Source organism: Rattus norvegicus, chromosome 8 (genome assembly GCF_021556685.1).
Source record: "Rattus norvegicus strain SHRSP/BbbUtx chromosome 8, alternate assembly SHRSP_T2T, whole genome shotgun sequence".
NCBI classification, from domain to species: Eukaryota; Metazoa; Chordata; class Mammalia; order Rodentia; family Muridae; genus Rattus; species Rattus norvegicus.
This window is the reverse complement of record NC_141541.1, coordinates 70,160,851-70,177,935: the sequence shown is the minus strand read 5'-3', so window position 1 is coordinate 70,177,935 and position 17,085 is coordinate 70,160,851. Positions and strand designations below refer to the sequence as shown.

The 17,085-nt window shown below is 48.6% G+C and overlaps 1 protein-coding gene across 9 annotated transcripts in view; it reads left to right on the top strand.

The window, feature by feature from the left end:
• The window catches only part of Paqr5 (progestin and adipoQ receptor family member 5), an 80,339-nt gene that overhangs the window by 48,383 nt on the left and 14,871 nt on the right, over positions 1 to 17,085 (top strand). For 4 of the 9 annotated variants that reach the window (NM_001433773.1, NM_001014092.2, XM_087562068.1 and 1 more), the window contains 2 exon segments: positions 10,912 to 11,039; positions 14,133 to 14,338. In NM_001433773.1, the coding sequence (NP_001420702.1) occupies positions 10,912 to 11,039; positions 14,133 to 14,338 (334 nt within the window). 9 annotated transcript variants of the gene reach the window in all.

The window sequence follows — 17,085 nt, the reverse complement described above, 5'->3', positions numbered from 1 at the left end:
CGCCGCCACCACCTAGCTCACTCCAACTGTTTTACTATGAACAGCTAACTGTACAAGGCACAAGAGAGTAGCCAAGCAGACGTTTAAAGTTACTCAGGATTGGCTGGGAATGTAGCTCAATTGATAAGAGTATTTATCTAGAATAAAAGTCCCAGGTTCAAGTCCCAGTTACTGCATGCCGGTAATCTCAGCACTCATGAACTAGAAGCAGGAGGATCAGAAGTCCATGATCGTCTTTGGCTACAGAGTGAATTTGAGGTCAGACTGGGCTATGTGACACACCCTGTCTCAAACAAGTTAACCCAGATACCTCAGTGACTCAAAGTGTCAAAGACTGCTTTCACTTCAAGTTAGACAGCAGACACTCCTAGCTGCACCATCTGGAACAGGTGGCCTCCGGGGTCACCACAGAGGGGAAGAGAAAGGACAGCATCTTCAGTTGGATTTCCCAGAAACAAACTCTGAGTTAGAAAACGGCATGCGTGGGGTTGGGGATTTAGCTCAGTAGTAGAGCGCTTGCCTAGCAACCGCAAGGCCCTGGGTTCGGTCCCCAGCTCCGAAAGAAAGAAAACGGCATGCGTTAACTGGGGATCATTCTCAGGAACAGCACTGTGAAAAGTAAGGATGGCACGATGTGGGAGGAGCCGTGGCAGGATGTGGGAGGAGCCGTGGCAGGATGTGGGAGGAGCCGTGGCAGGATGTGTCGGGGGGGGGGGGGCACATCATCAAAGGCTCTTCCCACCGCACAGAGGCATCACATGCTCATCATACAAGGGCTGTGCTGTGGGCCTTGCTGTGGCCTCGCTGTGAACCCCGCCTTCCAAAACTGTCCTGAATGTAAAAAGATAGGCCAGGACCTTGAATTCTTGGTGGATGGGGATGGGTTGACCCCGAGAAGGGACCATCATGAAGGCAAGATTGTGCCCTTTGTCCCAAAACAATTTCCCAAAAGACTGGAGCTGGCTGAGTTCTGTCCTGTGGAAATATCACTTGACAACCCAAGCTCAGTCCCCAGGACTCAAATGGTAGAAGGCAAACACCAGCTCCTGCTAGTTGTCCTCTGACCACTACACACACACACACACACAGCACACACACACACACACACACACACACACACACACACACACACTCAGACACACACACAGACACACAGACACAGATATACACACACTCACACACAGACACACACACTCACACACAGACACACACAATCACACACAGACTCACACACACAGACACACAGACTCACACACACAGACACACACACACACAGACACACAGACACACAGAGAGTAAATAAACAGACTTTTAAAATGTGAATAAAAGTCCACTGCAATTTCAAGGCAATACACTGCTTTGAACTGTCCTGGCTTAAAAAGAGCATCCTGTTAATAGTCACCTGATTCTGACCGGACTCCAAACAAGTCTAAGACATAGGAAACACACAGGGAGTTGGTGACTGCTCACTATTTTTACCATGCCTGACTTCTCCCACCGGAAGACAGCCACTTTGAACACTTGTGCAAATGTATCTTGCCAAGAACTTTCTTCTTAAACCAGATTAGCCTCAAACTTAGACTTGCAGTGATCCTCCTCCCGCCTCCTAAGTGCTGGGATTGCGATCAAGCACCACCACACCTAACTGTGACTCCATTCCGCCCTGCCCTCTTAAAAATATACTTTTTTGAGATTTTGCATTTTTTTATTGGGAGATATGGGTGTTTAGCTCTAAGCAGTGCCCACAGAGACCAGCAGAGGGCATCAAGCCTCCTAGAACTAGGTTGTGAGTCACCAGTTGGGAACTGAATCTGCGTCAGCTGGAAGAACAAGTGCTCTTAACCACTGAGCCATCTCTACAACCCTTGTGACTCCATTTCTGACCCTATTCTTCCTGCTGTCCCTCCCTTAAGATGTTCTGTTTCTGAGTGTGCATACTTGAGCTAAGGCGGATGTCCCTGAGGAAGGCTTTGTGCTCACCCCTGGGAACTGCCAAGCCTGGAGCTTTTCCTTTTTGAGACATCTTGGTTCTCAGAGACAGTGTAGATTTTGACCAAAAACCCATATACAGACTATCAGAAGGCTCTGAATTCTGAATTCTTGGGAGGTTTTGTTGTTTGTTTTGAGACAGGATCATCTCTTCCTCATCGCTCCAGCTGTCCAGGAAATCACTATGTAGACCAAACTAGCCTCAAACTCAGAGATCTATCTGCCTCTTCCTTCTCAGTGCTGGGATTAAAGGTGTGAATTGCCACACCCAGCTGAGATTATTTTTATACCCAGCTGAGTTTTTCTTTAATCTTCCTTGGTTTCCAGTAACTCTCTTTATTGCAGTCTACCAACTGAGCTACACCCTTAGCCAAAAATGTCTATTTTAAAAATTCTTTATAAAGTGAAATAGTTCAACCTAATTTGGAAAGGGAGTTGAGATAGGTTCTTGCTGTGTAAGGTAGGTTCTTGCTGTGTAGCCAATCATAGATACATGTAGATACATTTTTAAAAGCTTTGGCTAACAATAGCCTATAACAAATATCAGTAGAGAACTCAAACTCATAATTAATATAATTTCCTACCACAGACCAAATTGGAGATCTCTTGTTTCATTGATTCTTTCTAATCATTGTGTATCTTATCTAAATGAAATCCACATGTTCTCTTTTCTTAGCTTCTTATTGGGTGAAATGAACACAGTTTAAGGTCTAATTGGCTACATGTTTCAGGAAGTTATCTCATCCTGGAATCATTTAGAGAATAAGCTACACACTTCTGAACTGTTTCAACAACAGCAACAAAAGCTTTCAGGGGCTGGAGATATGGCTTAGTGTGTATGCACACACTGGATACTCTTGCAGAGGACCCAGGTTTGATTCCCAGTCCATGCTATCTTGCAGCTGTCTGTAACACAGTTCCAAGGGGTCTGAGGCCCTCTTCTGGCCTCCACAGGCACTGTGTACACATGACATTACATGCAAGCAAAACATCCACACATGAAATAAAAATAAATCTGGAAGAAAAAAAGCTAACAACTCCAGCAAGCAACTCAAAACATGTGCACCCTGTCTGGCTTGGGATTTTTGTCAAATTCTGGCCTTTATTGGTGTCCTTCTCCTTCCTTAACCAGTTCTTACAAATTTGGTGGCTTAAGTAAAAGAGGCCCAGGGGTCTAGATTCACACACAGAAGACCCCAGTTTCCATACCTAGCACTGAAGAAACAAAACGAATGGTAACATATCAGTAATTATTATCTTCTAGCCCTATGCACTAAACGTGTGGCATGGGTTGATGGGCCAGAATCCCAGTTAAAGATGACGTGGGGAGAAAACCTCCTACTTGTTCTTCCCACTCCTTGGCTCCTGACCCACTCTCTCCATCTTGAAATCCAGCAACCTTGCATCACTCTGACCTTCTTTCCACCTGCAAACCTCTCCCTAGACATCCTCCTGGTCTCTGTCTTTTCCCTATGCTGGCCTTTCACGTCCCTGTGTGTTTGTGTTAGGTAACAGTCTTGTTTGTTTGTTTTGTCTTGAGACAGGCTTTCTCTGTGTAGCCCTGGTATTTTGGAACTAGCTCTGTAAACCAGGCTGGCCTCAAACTCAGAGGTCCAGTTGCCTCTGCTCCCAAGTGCTGGGACTAAAAGTATGCACCACTGAGGCTAAGCTTAGGTAGTCTTCACTGCACCTGATGTGAACAGTTTAAAAGAAGGAAGGATTGTGGTACAGCAGCTAACAGCACAGCAGCCAGGAAGCAGAGAAAAAGGACACCGGAAGGGATCAAGACAAGGTAGAGTTCCCATAGCATACCTTCACCGATCAACTTCCTCTAACCAGGCCACACCACCTGCTTTTCAGCATCTCTCATCTTGTCGCTCTTCCTTAAAGGCAACATTCTCTTCTGAGATAAACCAGACTCTGGGCACAGAGGTAGCAGCTGGGTTGCAAGGACAGAGGCATCAGCATCTGCCAGAAAGCTTGTTAGCCATCAGCCTCTTCTCCAGGCCTACTGGGGCAGCCTTGTAATTCCAGTTCTCTAGAGGCAGAAGCCTCTAGAGTCAGGAGTTAAGGACCAGTATCAACTATGTAATGAGCTCAAGTTAAGCCTGGGCTCATAAACGTGTCCCAGATAATAATACATAAATAATTGCGGACTCTGATACAAGCCACCCAAGTGCAGTGACGCCCTTGAGTGATCTGACAAAGAGCAGGTTAGAGAATGAGCTGACAAACCATGGAGGAAACCCCGAGAACTAAATCCCACTGTCTATTTCTTCTCAGCTCTGAGTACCACAAGACCAAGATCAAGATGAAGGCAGGCTGTCCCTCTGGGGCCTCCCTCTTGTAGCCATTGGGGTCCACATGTGGGAACTCCGTCAATCTAGGCTTCTTCTTCTTCTGAGAGTTACCAGCCATATTGGATAACAGCCCACTCTAATGGCTTAATTTTAAGTGTTATCCTCATGGGGAGACCGTGTTGCCAGGGCTGGGGGTGTAGCTCAGCAAGAACCCGTGCCTAGAAAGTGTGAAGCCCTAGGGTTGATCTCCATCAGAGAATAGTAGTACACTCCTGTAATTTCAGTACGTAGGAAGTGGGGGCAGAAGGATCCGAAGTCCCAGGTCATCCTTAGGTACATGGGGAGTTCGAGGCCAACTTCAAATACAGTGTGTTGGGGTGGTAGTATTTCACTGTATAAATTTGAGGGGAGACATAATTCTGTCCTTCATGACACTTGAAGAAACTGAGGCTCAGGGTAGGGCAGGAGTATCCTGTACCCCAGGGAAAGGGATGCCAGTTGTACCTCTCAACAGTGTCCTGCTTAGCAGTGTGGGGGAGGGTGCATCATGGTGGGAAGTGGAGAACTGAGGCTTGTAGATTTCAACCTGACTCCTGTGACCGCTGGGAGCAGGGAAAGATGCTGCCGCTGTCATCACCTCCGTCATGAGGACAATCAAGGACTCCTCTTTACAAGGTGTCTGTGAAGATTCTGACATTTGGACAGGAAGTGAAGAGTACACACTAGAAGCCAGCTGCCCCCGCTTGCTTTCCTACGCCACTCTTCCTTCTAACCTTTTCTGACCATCAAAATCTGTTACTTACCACAGGCCAGAGACCCTCATTTATTTCCCCTTGGGTGATTTGCAATTTAATAGCTAGAAAAACCGGAAGGGTGGAATTTCAGGCTTCAGCTGGCCAGCACACTGGGGTCTTGGGGAACCTTCTGTGGCCCTGAGCCTGCCTGGCTGCTTTTGCCCTTCCTCCCCAGGTGCCTGGAGGTTCTCACTCCTAATAGGCTGCACGCAATTCTGTTTCATTTCTCTCTAAATTGCCCATTCTGCTACAGTAGATGCAAAGTAGAACACTAAGAAATGCGTCTGCTGTGCAAATAAGCAGGCGCCTGCTAACTCGGAGGGAGTTGGGGGTGGAGGGAAGGGGGAGCATCACTGGAAATGAAGCCAGGCTTCGGAGTGGTGAGGAGATGGTTGTAATTTGCCACTGGGGATCAAACTGAGCTTGGAATACAAAATTGTTTTCAAATGTTCCCTTTGCCATTTTGATGTATATAACTCGTGTTCTGTGAAGATCGACTCCACGAGGAGTGCTTTGCCGAGGCTGGGATGCCATGGGGGAGGGGGAGGCCTTCTTATGCTCAAAGCTGCTGGAGCAGGAGCTCACCTGAGTGAGTGCTAGCAATTCTGCTCAATAAACAGAGATTCAGTCTGGGGAGGGCAGGGATGGATCTGGGGAGGGCAGGGATGGATCTGTTGTGTTATCTTAAGTGAAAGCCGTTTCTGTCTTGGGTCACAGAGAGCTGTTGTCTTCTTCTATCCTCTACCCACCTGCCACGGCCTCTCAGGCGGATATATACCTGATATCCTGCCCCTCCCACATGCATGATGTTGGGCTTGTCATGCATGTAAAGGTCAAAATAGCGGGGCATGTAGAATCGGGACCCAGCCCTGGTTTCTGTGGCAAAGACCTCTTCTCCTACCCTCAGATCTGGGACCAGATTGTCGTCCTCCTTCTCCTCCTCTTCCTCCCTTTCTTCTCTTCTTCCTCCCCTTCCTCCTCCTTTTCTTCCTTTTTCTCCTCTACTTCCTCCTCCTCCTCTTCCTCCCTTTGGCCATGTAGCCCAGGCTGGCCTTGAAAGTCATATGTAGCCATTTCAAAGAATGGCTTTTAAACTCCTGACCCCCATGCTGCCACCTCAAGTGCTGGGATTATTGGAACACGCCACTCTGCCTGGTTTATGCCAGACTGAGGAACAAACCCAGTGTTTTGTGCTTGCTAAGCAAGCTCTCCACCCACTGAGCCACGCCCCCAGCCTTGGGACCAGATTCTCAAATGTGATTGACAGGAGCAACCTCCCTGCTCTTCCCTTCAGGCTTCTGTCTGTCTGCACCTGTGCTGGCCAGAAGGCCGGGACCCACAGAGAGGAGTATGCTCATTGCTTGCATGCTCGTCGCCTAGGCAGTTTGTGAGTGACCTTTTCTGGGCAGCCAAAGGCCTAATCCTTGATTTCATCTGCCTCTCTACCAGATAAGGCCGTCACTCTAGCTTGTATTCAGCACGAATCTTGTCAGGTTGGTTCAGCCAGGTTCCTCTCCGGGATCTCAGAGATTTTCCAACCACCAGTCCTCCGTCCGCTCCTTGGTTCTAGACTCCCGCTTGCCTATACCACAGTGGTCCCGAGTAAAGTCTTCACTGCTGTGGGTTACCCAGTAATTTAAAGCAAGGATCTGCCTAGCTAGTTCACACAAAGGAACAAACCATTGGTTATAAACACTCATTTCTGGAGTCTGCGTTTTAATAAGCAACCAATATTTTAGCTCACTTGAAAACTTTTAAAAGGTTTACTTTATGTGTTTGAGCATTTTACTTTACTTGCATATATACATATACATATACAACACATATAAACACATACATACACACACACACACACACACAACACACACACGCCTGTAAGCCAGCCCCAATTAAATGTTGTGAGACTGATCTATCTATCTATCTATCTATCTATCTATCTATCTATCTATCTCACATTCATGTACCCAAAAAACTCAGAAGAGGGTGCTAGATCACTGAGAACTGGAGTTTTGAGTTGGCTTGTGGATACTAAGACCTGAACCTAGGTCCTCTGCAAGAGCGAAGAGCTCTTAATTCTGATACATCTTCCCAGTCCCCACCCCAACCCTGACTGGGAAAAACAAACACTTGGAATGTAGTGTTATGGTTCGTATATGCTCAGCCCAGGGAGTGGCACTCTTAGAAGGTGTGGCTCTGTTGGAGTAGGTGTGACCTTGTTGGAGTAGGTGAGTCACTGTGGGTGTAGGCTTTAAGACCCTCATCCTAGCTGCCTGGAAAGCGTCTTCAACTAGCAGCCTTCAGATGAAGATGTAGAACTCCCAGCTCCTCCTGCACCATGCCAGCCTGGATGCTGCCATGTTCCCACCTTGATGATAATAGGCTGAACCTCTGAACCTGTAAGCCAGTCCTAATTAAATGTTGTCCTTATAAGAATTACCTTGGTCAGGGCTGGGGATTTAGCTCAGTGGTAGAGCGCTTACCTAGGAAGCACAAGGCCCTGGGTTCGATCCCCAGCTCCGAAAAAAAAAAAAAGAACCAAAGAATTACCTTGGTCGGGGTTGGGGATTTAGCTCAGTGGTAGAGCACTTGCCTAGCAAGCGCAAGGCCCTGTGTTAGGTCCCCAGCTCCGAAAAAAAGAAAAAAAAAAACAAGAATTACCTTGGTCAGTGTCTGTTCACAGCAGTAAAACCCTAACTAAGACACATAGTCTTACAGCTCAGCAGGGGTGGTGCACACCGTTAATCCCAGCACTTGGGAGGCAGAGGCAGGTGGATCTCTGAGTTTGAGACCAGCCTGGTTCACTAAGAGAGTTCCAGGACAGCCAGGGATACAGAAAGAAACATGTCTCAGAAAAATCAAACCAAACAAACAAGCAAACAAACAAATAAAACTCACTAATTTCTTATATATGAGTTTACAACATGTACTTATTCTTTGACAGTGTAGAACATGTAAACAATTATCTTGATTCCTCCACCTACCACTTACCCCTCTCACTGGGCCCTAGTCATATTGTGTGCTTGGCGCCCAAGGAAGCCAAAAGACAATGTCAAATCCCCTGGAACTAGAGTTACAAGTGATTATGAGTCACCGTGCGGGTACTGGAAAATGAACCCAGGTCTTGCCCAAGAGCAGCAAGTGCTCTTAACTGATGAACGATCTCTCCAGGCCCCAAATTGTATTTCTTTATGAGACCATAAATCAACTTCTCTGTCTCCATTCCCACTGCCTAACCAGTTTACCCAGAATTGAACTTACAGTTTCCTAAAAGTTGTAGCTAAAATCAGAAAGCAACATATCTGCTGTCCTAGTTAGTTTTAACTGTCAACTTGACAGAGCCTAGAGTCATCTGAGAGGTGAATCCCAACTGAGGAGGACCAGATTTGTGGGCATGTCTGTGGAGGATTCTCTTGACTGTTAATTGATCTAGGAGGACCCTGCCCACCGTGGGCGGCACCATTCCCTGGGCAGGTGACCCTAGGCTATGTAAGAAAGCTAGTTGAGCCTGAGCCTGTGAGCAAGCTAGCTAGCAAGCAGCATTCTCCACGGTTGCTGCTGTATTTCCTGGCTGTGAAATAAGTTTCTTGATTGGGGATAATAATGAGTGGAACAGCTCCCCACTTTGACTTCCCTCCATGGTGGACTGTGATCTGGGACTATAAAGAGCAAACCTTTCCTTTCCCAAGTTGCTTGTGGTCAGAGTATTTTATCACAGCAGCAAAAAGGAAGCTGTAACACCTATCATGCTGGCCACCACTGTCCCATCTCATAGGTCCCATGGTGTACCACAGGAGGCATCAGTGTGCTTCTTCTGTTTTTGAGATGAAGTCTTACGCTGTATGCCAGGTTGACCTTGAACTTGAGAGATCCTCTTGCCTCATTCTCCTAAGAGCTAAGATTTGGAACATTCCTTTTTGCTGACTTTCTTTTACAGTTCCTCAGGAATTCTTGACCAGAACAGTGAGAGGTGGGAGCAACTGTATTGTGTACAGGGCTTTGCTGTGGGTGGAACCCAAGCTTTATACATGCTAAGCCAGTGGGGTTCTTGCAGTTTTCCCCTCCTCCCACGAGAAAGCAAAGTGGAAGCTTGAGAAAGTGTTGTCACTTGACTTCCAACATAGGGACTAAATACACTGCAATAATTTGTCTGTTAGCCCACTCCTGTATAATTATTTTGTGTTTTCGTGTGTGTGTGTGTGTGTGTGTGTGTGTGTGTGTGTGTGTGTGTAACTTGCAGGAGTCAGTTCTCTCCTTCTACCATGTGGGTTTGGGAATTGAACTCAGGTCATCAGCCTTGGCTGTAAGCATCTTTACCCACAAGCCCATCTCACTGGCTATAATTTACCTTCCAAAGGTTATGACAGTTTGAATCATTGAAATCCATTGGTTCCAGCCAAGCATAATGGCTTACACACGTAGTCTCAGCATTTTGGCTGAAGCAGGAGCACTGGCAAGGGTTTGAGGTCAGCTGGGACTACAGAGCAAGCCTTTGTCACAAAACAAACATCAGTGGTTCTTAACCAGAATTAGATGCTGCCTCCCAGAGACCATTCCAATATTTGGAGACAGTTTGGGTTGTCACGACTTGGCATGGAGACAACCTGCCCTGATGTGGGTATATACATGTCTGGAGTGCTAGGATATGACAGGAACACATTCCACTTTTCTTCACTTGATACTACATTCTGAGGTGGGGGGAAGGGGCACTTACCCGGGTGTTTTGTCAGTCATTGTGCGCATGAGTGCATGTGCCAGAGGTTGGCACTGATTATCTTCCTCATTGCTTCCCCATCTTATCTATTAGGTTTTTCGAGATATGTCTCACTATGTAGCTTTGGCTGGCTTGGAACTTGCTACCTAGACCTAGCCTTGAACTGACAGAAATCTGCCTGACTCTGCTTCCCGAGTACTGGGATAAAAGGTGTCTGCCACCACACCCAACCTCACTGCGTTCTTTGAGACAGGGTCTCTTATTAAACCCAGGATTCATTGATTGGGTAGAATGGTTGGCTAGTAAACCCCAGGGATCCTTCTCTCTCCACCTCTCCAGCACTGGAATACAGATCCTCACGGCTTTCCATTTTTGATACCTTACACTGGCGCTTGAAATCTGACCTCATGATTGCACAACAGACATCTCACCCACTGAGCCATCTCCTAGCCCTCCTGTTACCATTTTAAATGGATATAATACAATACTTCAGATAAGTCGAAACCCACCAGCCCTACCTGACCAGTCTACATTTCTCACTGGAGGTGCTGGGGGAAGAGAGAGCAGTGCTTCCCAGGAGGCCACCCTGGGGACTGTGGCTCTGTGATTCTGCTGTAGCCAGCCTCCTCTTCCCACAGTCCAGTCTTCGGCATCACAGACCTCATCATCAAAAGGCCTTTATGAAGCGCCTTGTGGATACATCATCCCACTGGCAGGGTCTCCTGCAGAGACCACCCTTCCAGCCTCTGACATCCAGGGAAGGCTGGCTCAGGCAGACAGCATACATGCGAGCCGGCCACGAAGGCGTCTAAAGACCAGGCCATAGGCCTCAGGCAGAATACAAACACGGACTCTAGACAACATTCATGCCAAGGGTAAGCGTGGCAGCCAGGAGAGCAAAGCCAGCCAGCCCTCCCAAGGCCAGCTTGGCCCTTGGATCTCAGCTGGCTTGGGACCTTGGAGGACAGGGGATCTTATGAGCTCCTGGAAGGATAGTGGACAAAGAAAGGGAGAGGACCAGGACAAGGAACCACCTTGGAAAACCATCCGGGAAACTAGCCATGACACCCTTCCTGTTGTCTCACCTCCTTCCCCCTTCCCTGTCTTCCCTCCACAGGTGTTCCATGAGCAGGGCATCCTCTTTGGCTACCGACACCCACAGAGTTCCGCCACTGCCTGCATCCTCAGCCTCTTCCAAATGACCAATGAGACCCTCAACATCTGGACGCATTTGCTACCCTTCTGGTACCTTCCAGTCCCCTGGACAGCCCATCTCTTACTGGATCCCTGGGGACTGACTTGAAAAGCACAGCGGCTTCCAGGGAGACTTTAGAGCTAGGCCAGGGCTCCCCTGTGGGTTTAGGTGTATGTATGACAGAGGGGAAAGAAGCTGGGCCCATCCCAGACTGAGCCTCAGGCTATGGGTTGCTGTAGGAGCCTAACACTGCCATTGACTGAGTAGCATTGACCTTCATCTCCCTCAGTCTTACAGGCTTTGCAGGTCTTCAAGAAGTCGTTATTAAAGTGTCCCTGATTTGAGCAAGTCACTTACTCTCTCTGACCCTGGCGTTTTCTGCCTACAGAGCAGGCACAATCCCATTTCTTGGGGCTGCTGTGAAGACTGAGAGAAGGCGCCGGTAAAGCAAAGATACAAGAGCTGGACATGTAGCTTAGTTTGCAGAGCGTGTGTAAGAAATCCTGGGTTCATTCTCTAGCATTGCATAAACCAGGCATGGAAACCCTATGCTGTAATCCCAGCACTCTGGAGGTAGAGGCTTGGAGGACCAGAAGTTCCAGGTCATCTTCAACTACATAGTGAGTTTGAGACTAGCCTGAGCTACCTAGTGAGTTTGAGACTAGCCTGGGCTACATGAGACCTTCTCTGAAAACAACAGAAGACACAGGCATGGTTGTGAGTGCTTGTACTTGTCTAGGAAGAGTAACAAGATACCATTGGTCACCTTTAATGGAGCCAGCTAGGTGCTAAGCTCTGGGAAGTAAGGGTGACAGACAGGGGCTCTAGGAAGGCCAGGAGGCTCCTTTCTGAAAAAGATGGAGTGAAGACCCGCTTTACACACCTTGTGCTTTTGCTTGGTCATGGAGAGGTAGGACAGGTCACATCCCCACATCATGGTGCAACTCTCCCTGAGCATCTATGGGGATCAGCTCCAGGGTACCCTAAAGAGACCACAGCCTGGAAGTTCACCCTTTGTCAAGTGGCACAGTATTTACATAACTCTCCACATACCTTCTGATCTTTAAATCATCCCACATTCCTTAAAATACCTGAGGCAAAGTTCTGTCAAAGGTTGTTACATTGTTCACACAATAAGGACAAGAAAAAATGTCCGTATATGTTCAGGATAGATACAGCCTCTCCCAATTGCTGGGATGCATTGGTTGAGTCTGAGGAGATAGAGTCTGGACATCTGGACAGTTGGTATCTGTCAGGCCCAGGAGGACCCTAGAGGCAGGGGGTCACTGTCCTACTCTGACCTCTGCGGGCTGACATAGGTGCAGCTGGTGGCACACGCTGAACCAATCCTTTGAGTCTTGTTGAGAAACTGAGGTAACTGGTGGGTCCTTGAGTGTAGCAAGTGGACCTGAGTCCCAGGAAGTCCCCGGGCTTCAGTGTGGACCAGCCAGCCCAACTAGATGTCAGATATCAGAGTGGGGATCCAGTCACTAACAGGACGGGAGAGAGAAAACAGTCTCGGTGTGATCTGTAGCGAATCCTGACTGCCCTGGGGCCTAAGGTCTGGACAGTGTCAACAAGGTGCAGTGGCTCAAGAAAACCGCTAGCCATGTTAAAGAGGCTGGCAAGCCTGGCCGGGGGGTAAAGACAACTGACAAGCAAGCCCGGCAACATGAGTCTGATCTCCAAACCTATGTAAAGGCAGAAGGAAAAAACGATCCCACAACGTTGTTGTCTGGCCTCTACATACGTGATATAACATGCATGTGTGAGTGCACATGTGCATGCACACACACATACCACCAGTGCCACCACACCACACTCCATATGTATAAGAATAGATACCCCCAAAAATAACATTTAAAGACGTTATGCTGAGCGTGGTGGTTTATACCTGTAATCCTAGAACTTGGGAAGTTGAGGCAGAAAGATCATGACTTTGAGGTCCAGCCTGGGCTATACACTGGGGCCCTATTTCCAAGCAGTATCAACGACAGCCTGTACCTGTGGACAAACTGAAGCCTGAAGAAAGGAACAGAGCTAGGCTGTCTCTCTGGCCCCTGGTTCTCCTCCCTGGAGCTGCTGGGGAACCTGGGTACCCTCCAGAGCTTTCTCAGAAAGCCTTGAGAGTGAAGTGGCCTGTGTGCCCTGGCCCTGCATTTCTCCTGTGATCTTCCTGCTGCTCATCTCCCTCAGATAGCACATCATCTGTGCCGGAGACTTTAAGGATTCTGAACAGGTTCCTAGTGGAGGATGGGCCACAGCTGGCTCTCTTGTTGGCTTGGTTTAGTTTTTTGAGACAGGGTCTCATGTAGCCCAGGCTGGCCTTGAACTCTCTATAGCTCAGGATGATCTTCCTTTACCTCCCATTATGTCTAAGTTTCGGCCGCTTTGAATTTTATACCACTGCGTACTGCCTGCTATTGCTGCTGTGCCTTGAGGTCCATGCTCGGCTGAGCCATCCACACTGCTCACAGCTCCCAACACCCAGCCAGGCTCTCCAGATGGCCCACTCCAAGAGCACTGGGGACAGCCTAGGAAAATCTGCATCTGGGACACCCCAAGCAAGCAGGACAAGGAATGATCTGTTGTTAATAAAAGGAAAACCTGGAAGGAACAGCAAACAGCTTATGCTAAACAATAGAAGAAGACCACACTTGTAGCCAGAAATGCTATGTGACCCTTCTTCAGTTAACGGGATTTGTGGTGTCCCCTTCCTTGATAGACATTGTGGGTAAAGGGGCCTTGCTCTCCAGTAGTGGTTTGTGGAAGGAAGGGGTTGTGTGGAGAGGACCTGCACACGGCTAGAGCCCATGCAAGTAGGACCCAGAAGGACCTTCCCAACACTCAGAGCTACCACGAGAGGGGATGAGACCCTTATTCTTAGAGGTATAGAAGCTGAGACTGGAGAGTAGCCTGGGAAGGGTGCTGTTGGGAGGATTCTATACCCAAGGACTGACTTCTTACCTACTTGTCTGTCCCCAATTCACTGCTTCAAGCCAAGAAGGCACACCCTCACCGCAGCCTCTCCAGGATATGTTATCGCAGTTTAAGTGAAGAGTCATGGGACGGACGGTCTCCCAGTGGGGTGGAAGGCAGAAACCAATCACGCGGGGATTGAGCGGGTGCATGTTCTGTTCTAGGTTCTTTATGTGGAGGTTCATGACTGCACTGTATATGACAGACATCCAGAATGACAGCTACTCATGGCCTTTGCTCGTGTACATGTGCACCAGCTGTGTGTACCCCCTCGCATCCAGCTGCGCACACACGTTCAGCTCTATGTCCAAGAACGCCCGGCATATCTGCTATTTTCTGGACTATGGTGCGGTCAATCTCTTCAGCCTGGGTACGTGAGGCTCTGCCCTTCTGTCCCCTCCTGTCTCCCGTGAGATCGGATGGGCTTTTGGAAGTCGTGAGGATGTAGGAACCCTGCCTTGGGTTCTGTAAAAAGCTCGTTCATCCATGTGCTGTCTGTGGTATTCCCTGCTCTGGAGCGTCTACCGATTCCTGTGGTGTAAACGCTCCTTCTTTGCTTCCCTTCCTGTTCCCTGGTGTCCAGGTCTAAGGAGAGGCCTAGGAGCACCTCACGAAATAGTAACTCCATCACACAGATCCATGTGCTAAGGACTTAGGGCTCCAGTTACTGTGATCTTACTTTAACTACGTTTCAGTAATGGCCAGAATTAACCACAGGTTTGGAAGGACTTTGAAATGTTCCCAGTTTCATCCTCACTGGCCACCAGGGGCTGACCCCAGCATATCAGGGCTGGCATCTGGTATACCTGGTAGAGAAAGAAGGGTCTGGTCACAAAATTGACCTAGAGGCTTAGAGGTGCTGCAGGAGTGGAGTGAACTGCTAGCACAGCTGGCTGTTGCTGTCCCCATCCTCTCTGACTCTTTTTCCTGACTAAGAAGCCCCTCCTCCCACTCTTCTCCTCCACAGGGCCATTCATCTGTCCCTTGGGATGCTGGTGCTGGCTTTTTCCTCCCTCCTGGCCCCACTTTAGCTGTGAGAGCTAGTCATCGTATCTGCTTTTGCAAGAATTTGTCCAGGAGGAGGCTACCCTCATCCTTTTTCCTCTTTTCTTTCACAAGTGCCCACCTGCGTGTGTCACACACACACACACACACACATACACGCACACATAAACACACATATACACACAAACATGCATACATGTGCACACATGTACACACACACACACACACACACACACACACACACACACACACACACAGAGCGAACCTTCACTGTCAGCTTAGCTCAGACCCGAAGCTTCTTAGAGGCTTCTTAGAGCCCTGCAGCTCCACCATGTTGCCTGGGAGGCTCTTGATTCATTTCCTGCCAACTCACTGCCTCCCACCGGAAGACTTTCTGGCTTCATATTACCTGGGATGAGGGCTAAAGCCTCAACCCACTGGCTTCCTGAAGGATCCACCTCTCTCAATCTCTCTCTCCACTTCCCTCTCTCCCTCCCTCTCCCTCTTCCTCCTCTTCTTCCTCTTCCTCCCTCCCTCCCCCTCTCTTCCTCTCTCTCCCCTTCCTCCTCTCCTTCCCTCCCTTCTTCCTCTTCCTCTCTCCCTCCCTCCCCCTCTCTTCCTCTCTCTCCCCTTCCTCCTCTCCTTCCCTCCCTTCTTCCTCTTCATCTCTCCCTCCTCCCCCTCCACTTTCCTTTCTCTTTGAGACAGGACCTCCAAACTGGCTATGTAACCAAGAATGATCTTGACCTTTGACCCTCCTCAGGGCTGTGTGTGCCAGGCACACCCTCTACCAACTGAGCTGCTTCCTGGGTTCTAGTAAAAGTGAGCATTTGGAGTCCTTTGCCAGTTGTATGTTGAGGCTCGCTCTCTCTCTCTCTCTCTCTCTCTCTCTCTCTCTCTCTCTCTCTCACACACACACACACCCCTTTTAAAAAATATTAATTTTTATTTGTGTGCGTGTGCCACATGTATGGGTGCCTGTGGAGGCCAGTCCTCTGGAACTGAAGTTACAGGTGGTTGTGAGCGGACCGACATAGGTGCCAGAAACCGAACTCAATCTCTTTGGCCCCTCTGATACACACTTAACTCAAAGATCCAGATTCTACTTTGTGACACCTGTCCCAAGTTCAGTCTTAGACAAGTTTCTTAACCTCCCCAAGGCTTGTTCTCTAGAGCAGAATGTAGGTGGGTTATGAACAAATTCATTTTGAGCCTGAGTAACCATCATCTCGCAGGGTAGCCATTCCTGTGGTTGACAGTTACCACCCCAGACACGCATGTCCCACAGGACCCCTGGAGGCTCAGGTCAGCTCTGCTTCCTGCTGTATTTTCAGGTGGGCTGAGGCCCCTTTACTCTTGCATTGGGGACACAGCTTAGCTCAGGGGCAGCATCAGTGGTACATCTTGGGCCAGACAACTCCCTGAGCATTGTGTCACAGGGTCCCCTGGTCCCCTGGTCCCCTGGTCCCCTGGTCCCCTGGTCCCCTGGTCCCCTGGTCCCCTGGTCCCCTGGTCCCCTGGTCCCCTGGTCCCCTGGTCCCCTGGAGCAGAGCTCCTGGGTGAACTCACAGGACTGAAAGGTTTAGACTAGGGAGCCCTAGGGTTTACCTAACCACCTGTCTGCCTCCCCGGCACTGGGGTTACAAATGAATACCAGCAAGCTGTGGTCCCTTGTCCCTGTGTTCAGCTTCACTAGAAGATCCACCTGTTGAATGACCTGTAGCCGTGAATCCAAGGCTCTTGATGTATTAGGACACCGGTTCTCAACCTGTAGGTCACAACCCCATCAGACGTAGAATGTCCCTTTCATAGGGTTCACCTCAGACAACCAGAAAACACAGATGTTTACATTATGAATCGTAACAGCAAAATTACAGTTATGAAATAGCAATGAAAATAATTTTATGGTTGGGGGTAAGCATAGCATGAGGAAGTAAAGGGTCGCAGCATTAGCAGGGTTGAGAACCGCTGTATTAGAATATCAGATGAAGGGTTGGGGATTTAGCTCAGCGGTAGAGCACTTGCCTAGCAAGTGCAAGGCCCTGGGTTCGATCCCCAGCTCCGAAAAAAAGAAAAAAGAAAAAAGAAAAAAGAAGAGAAAAAAAAAAAAGA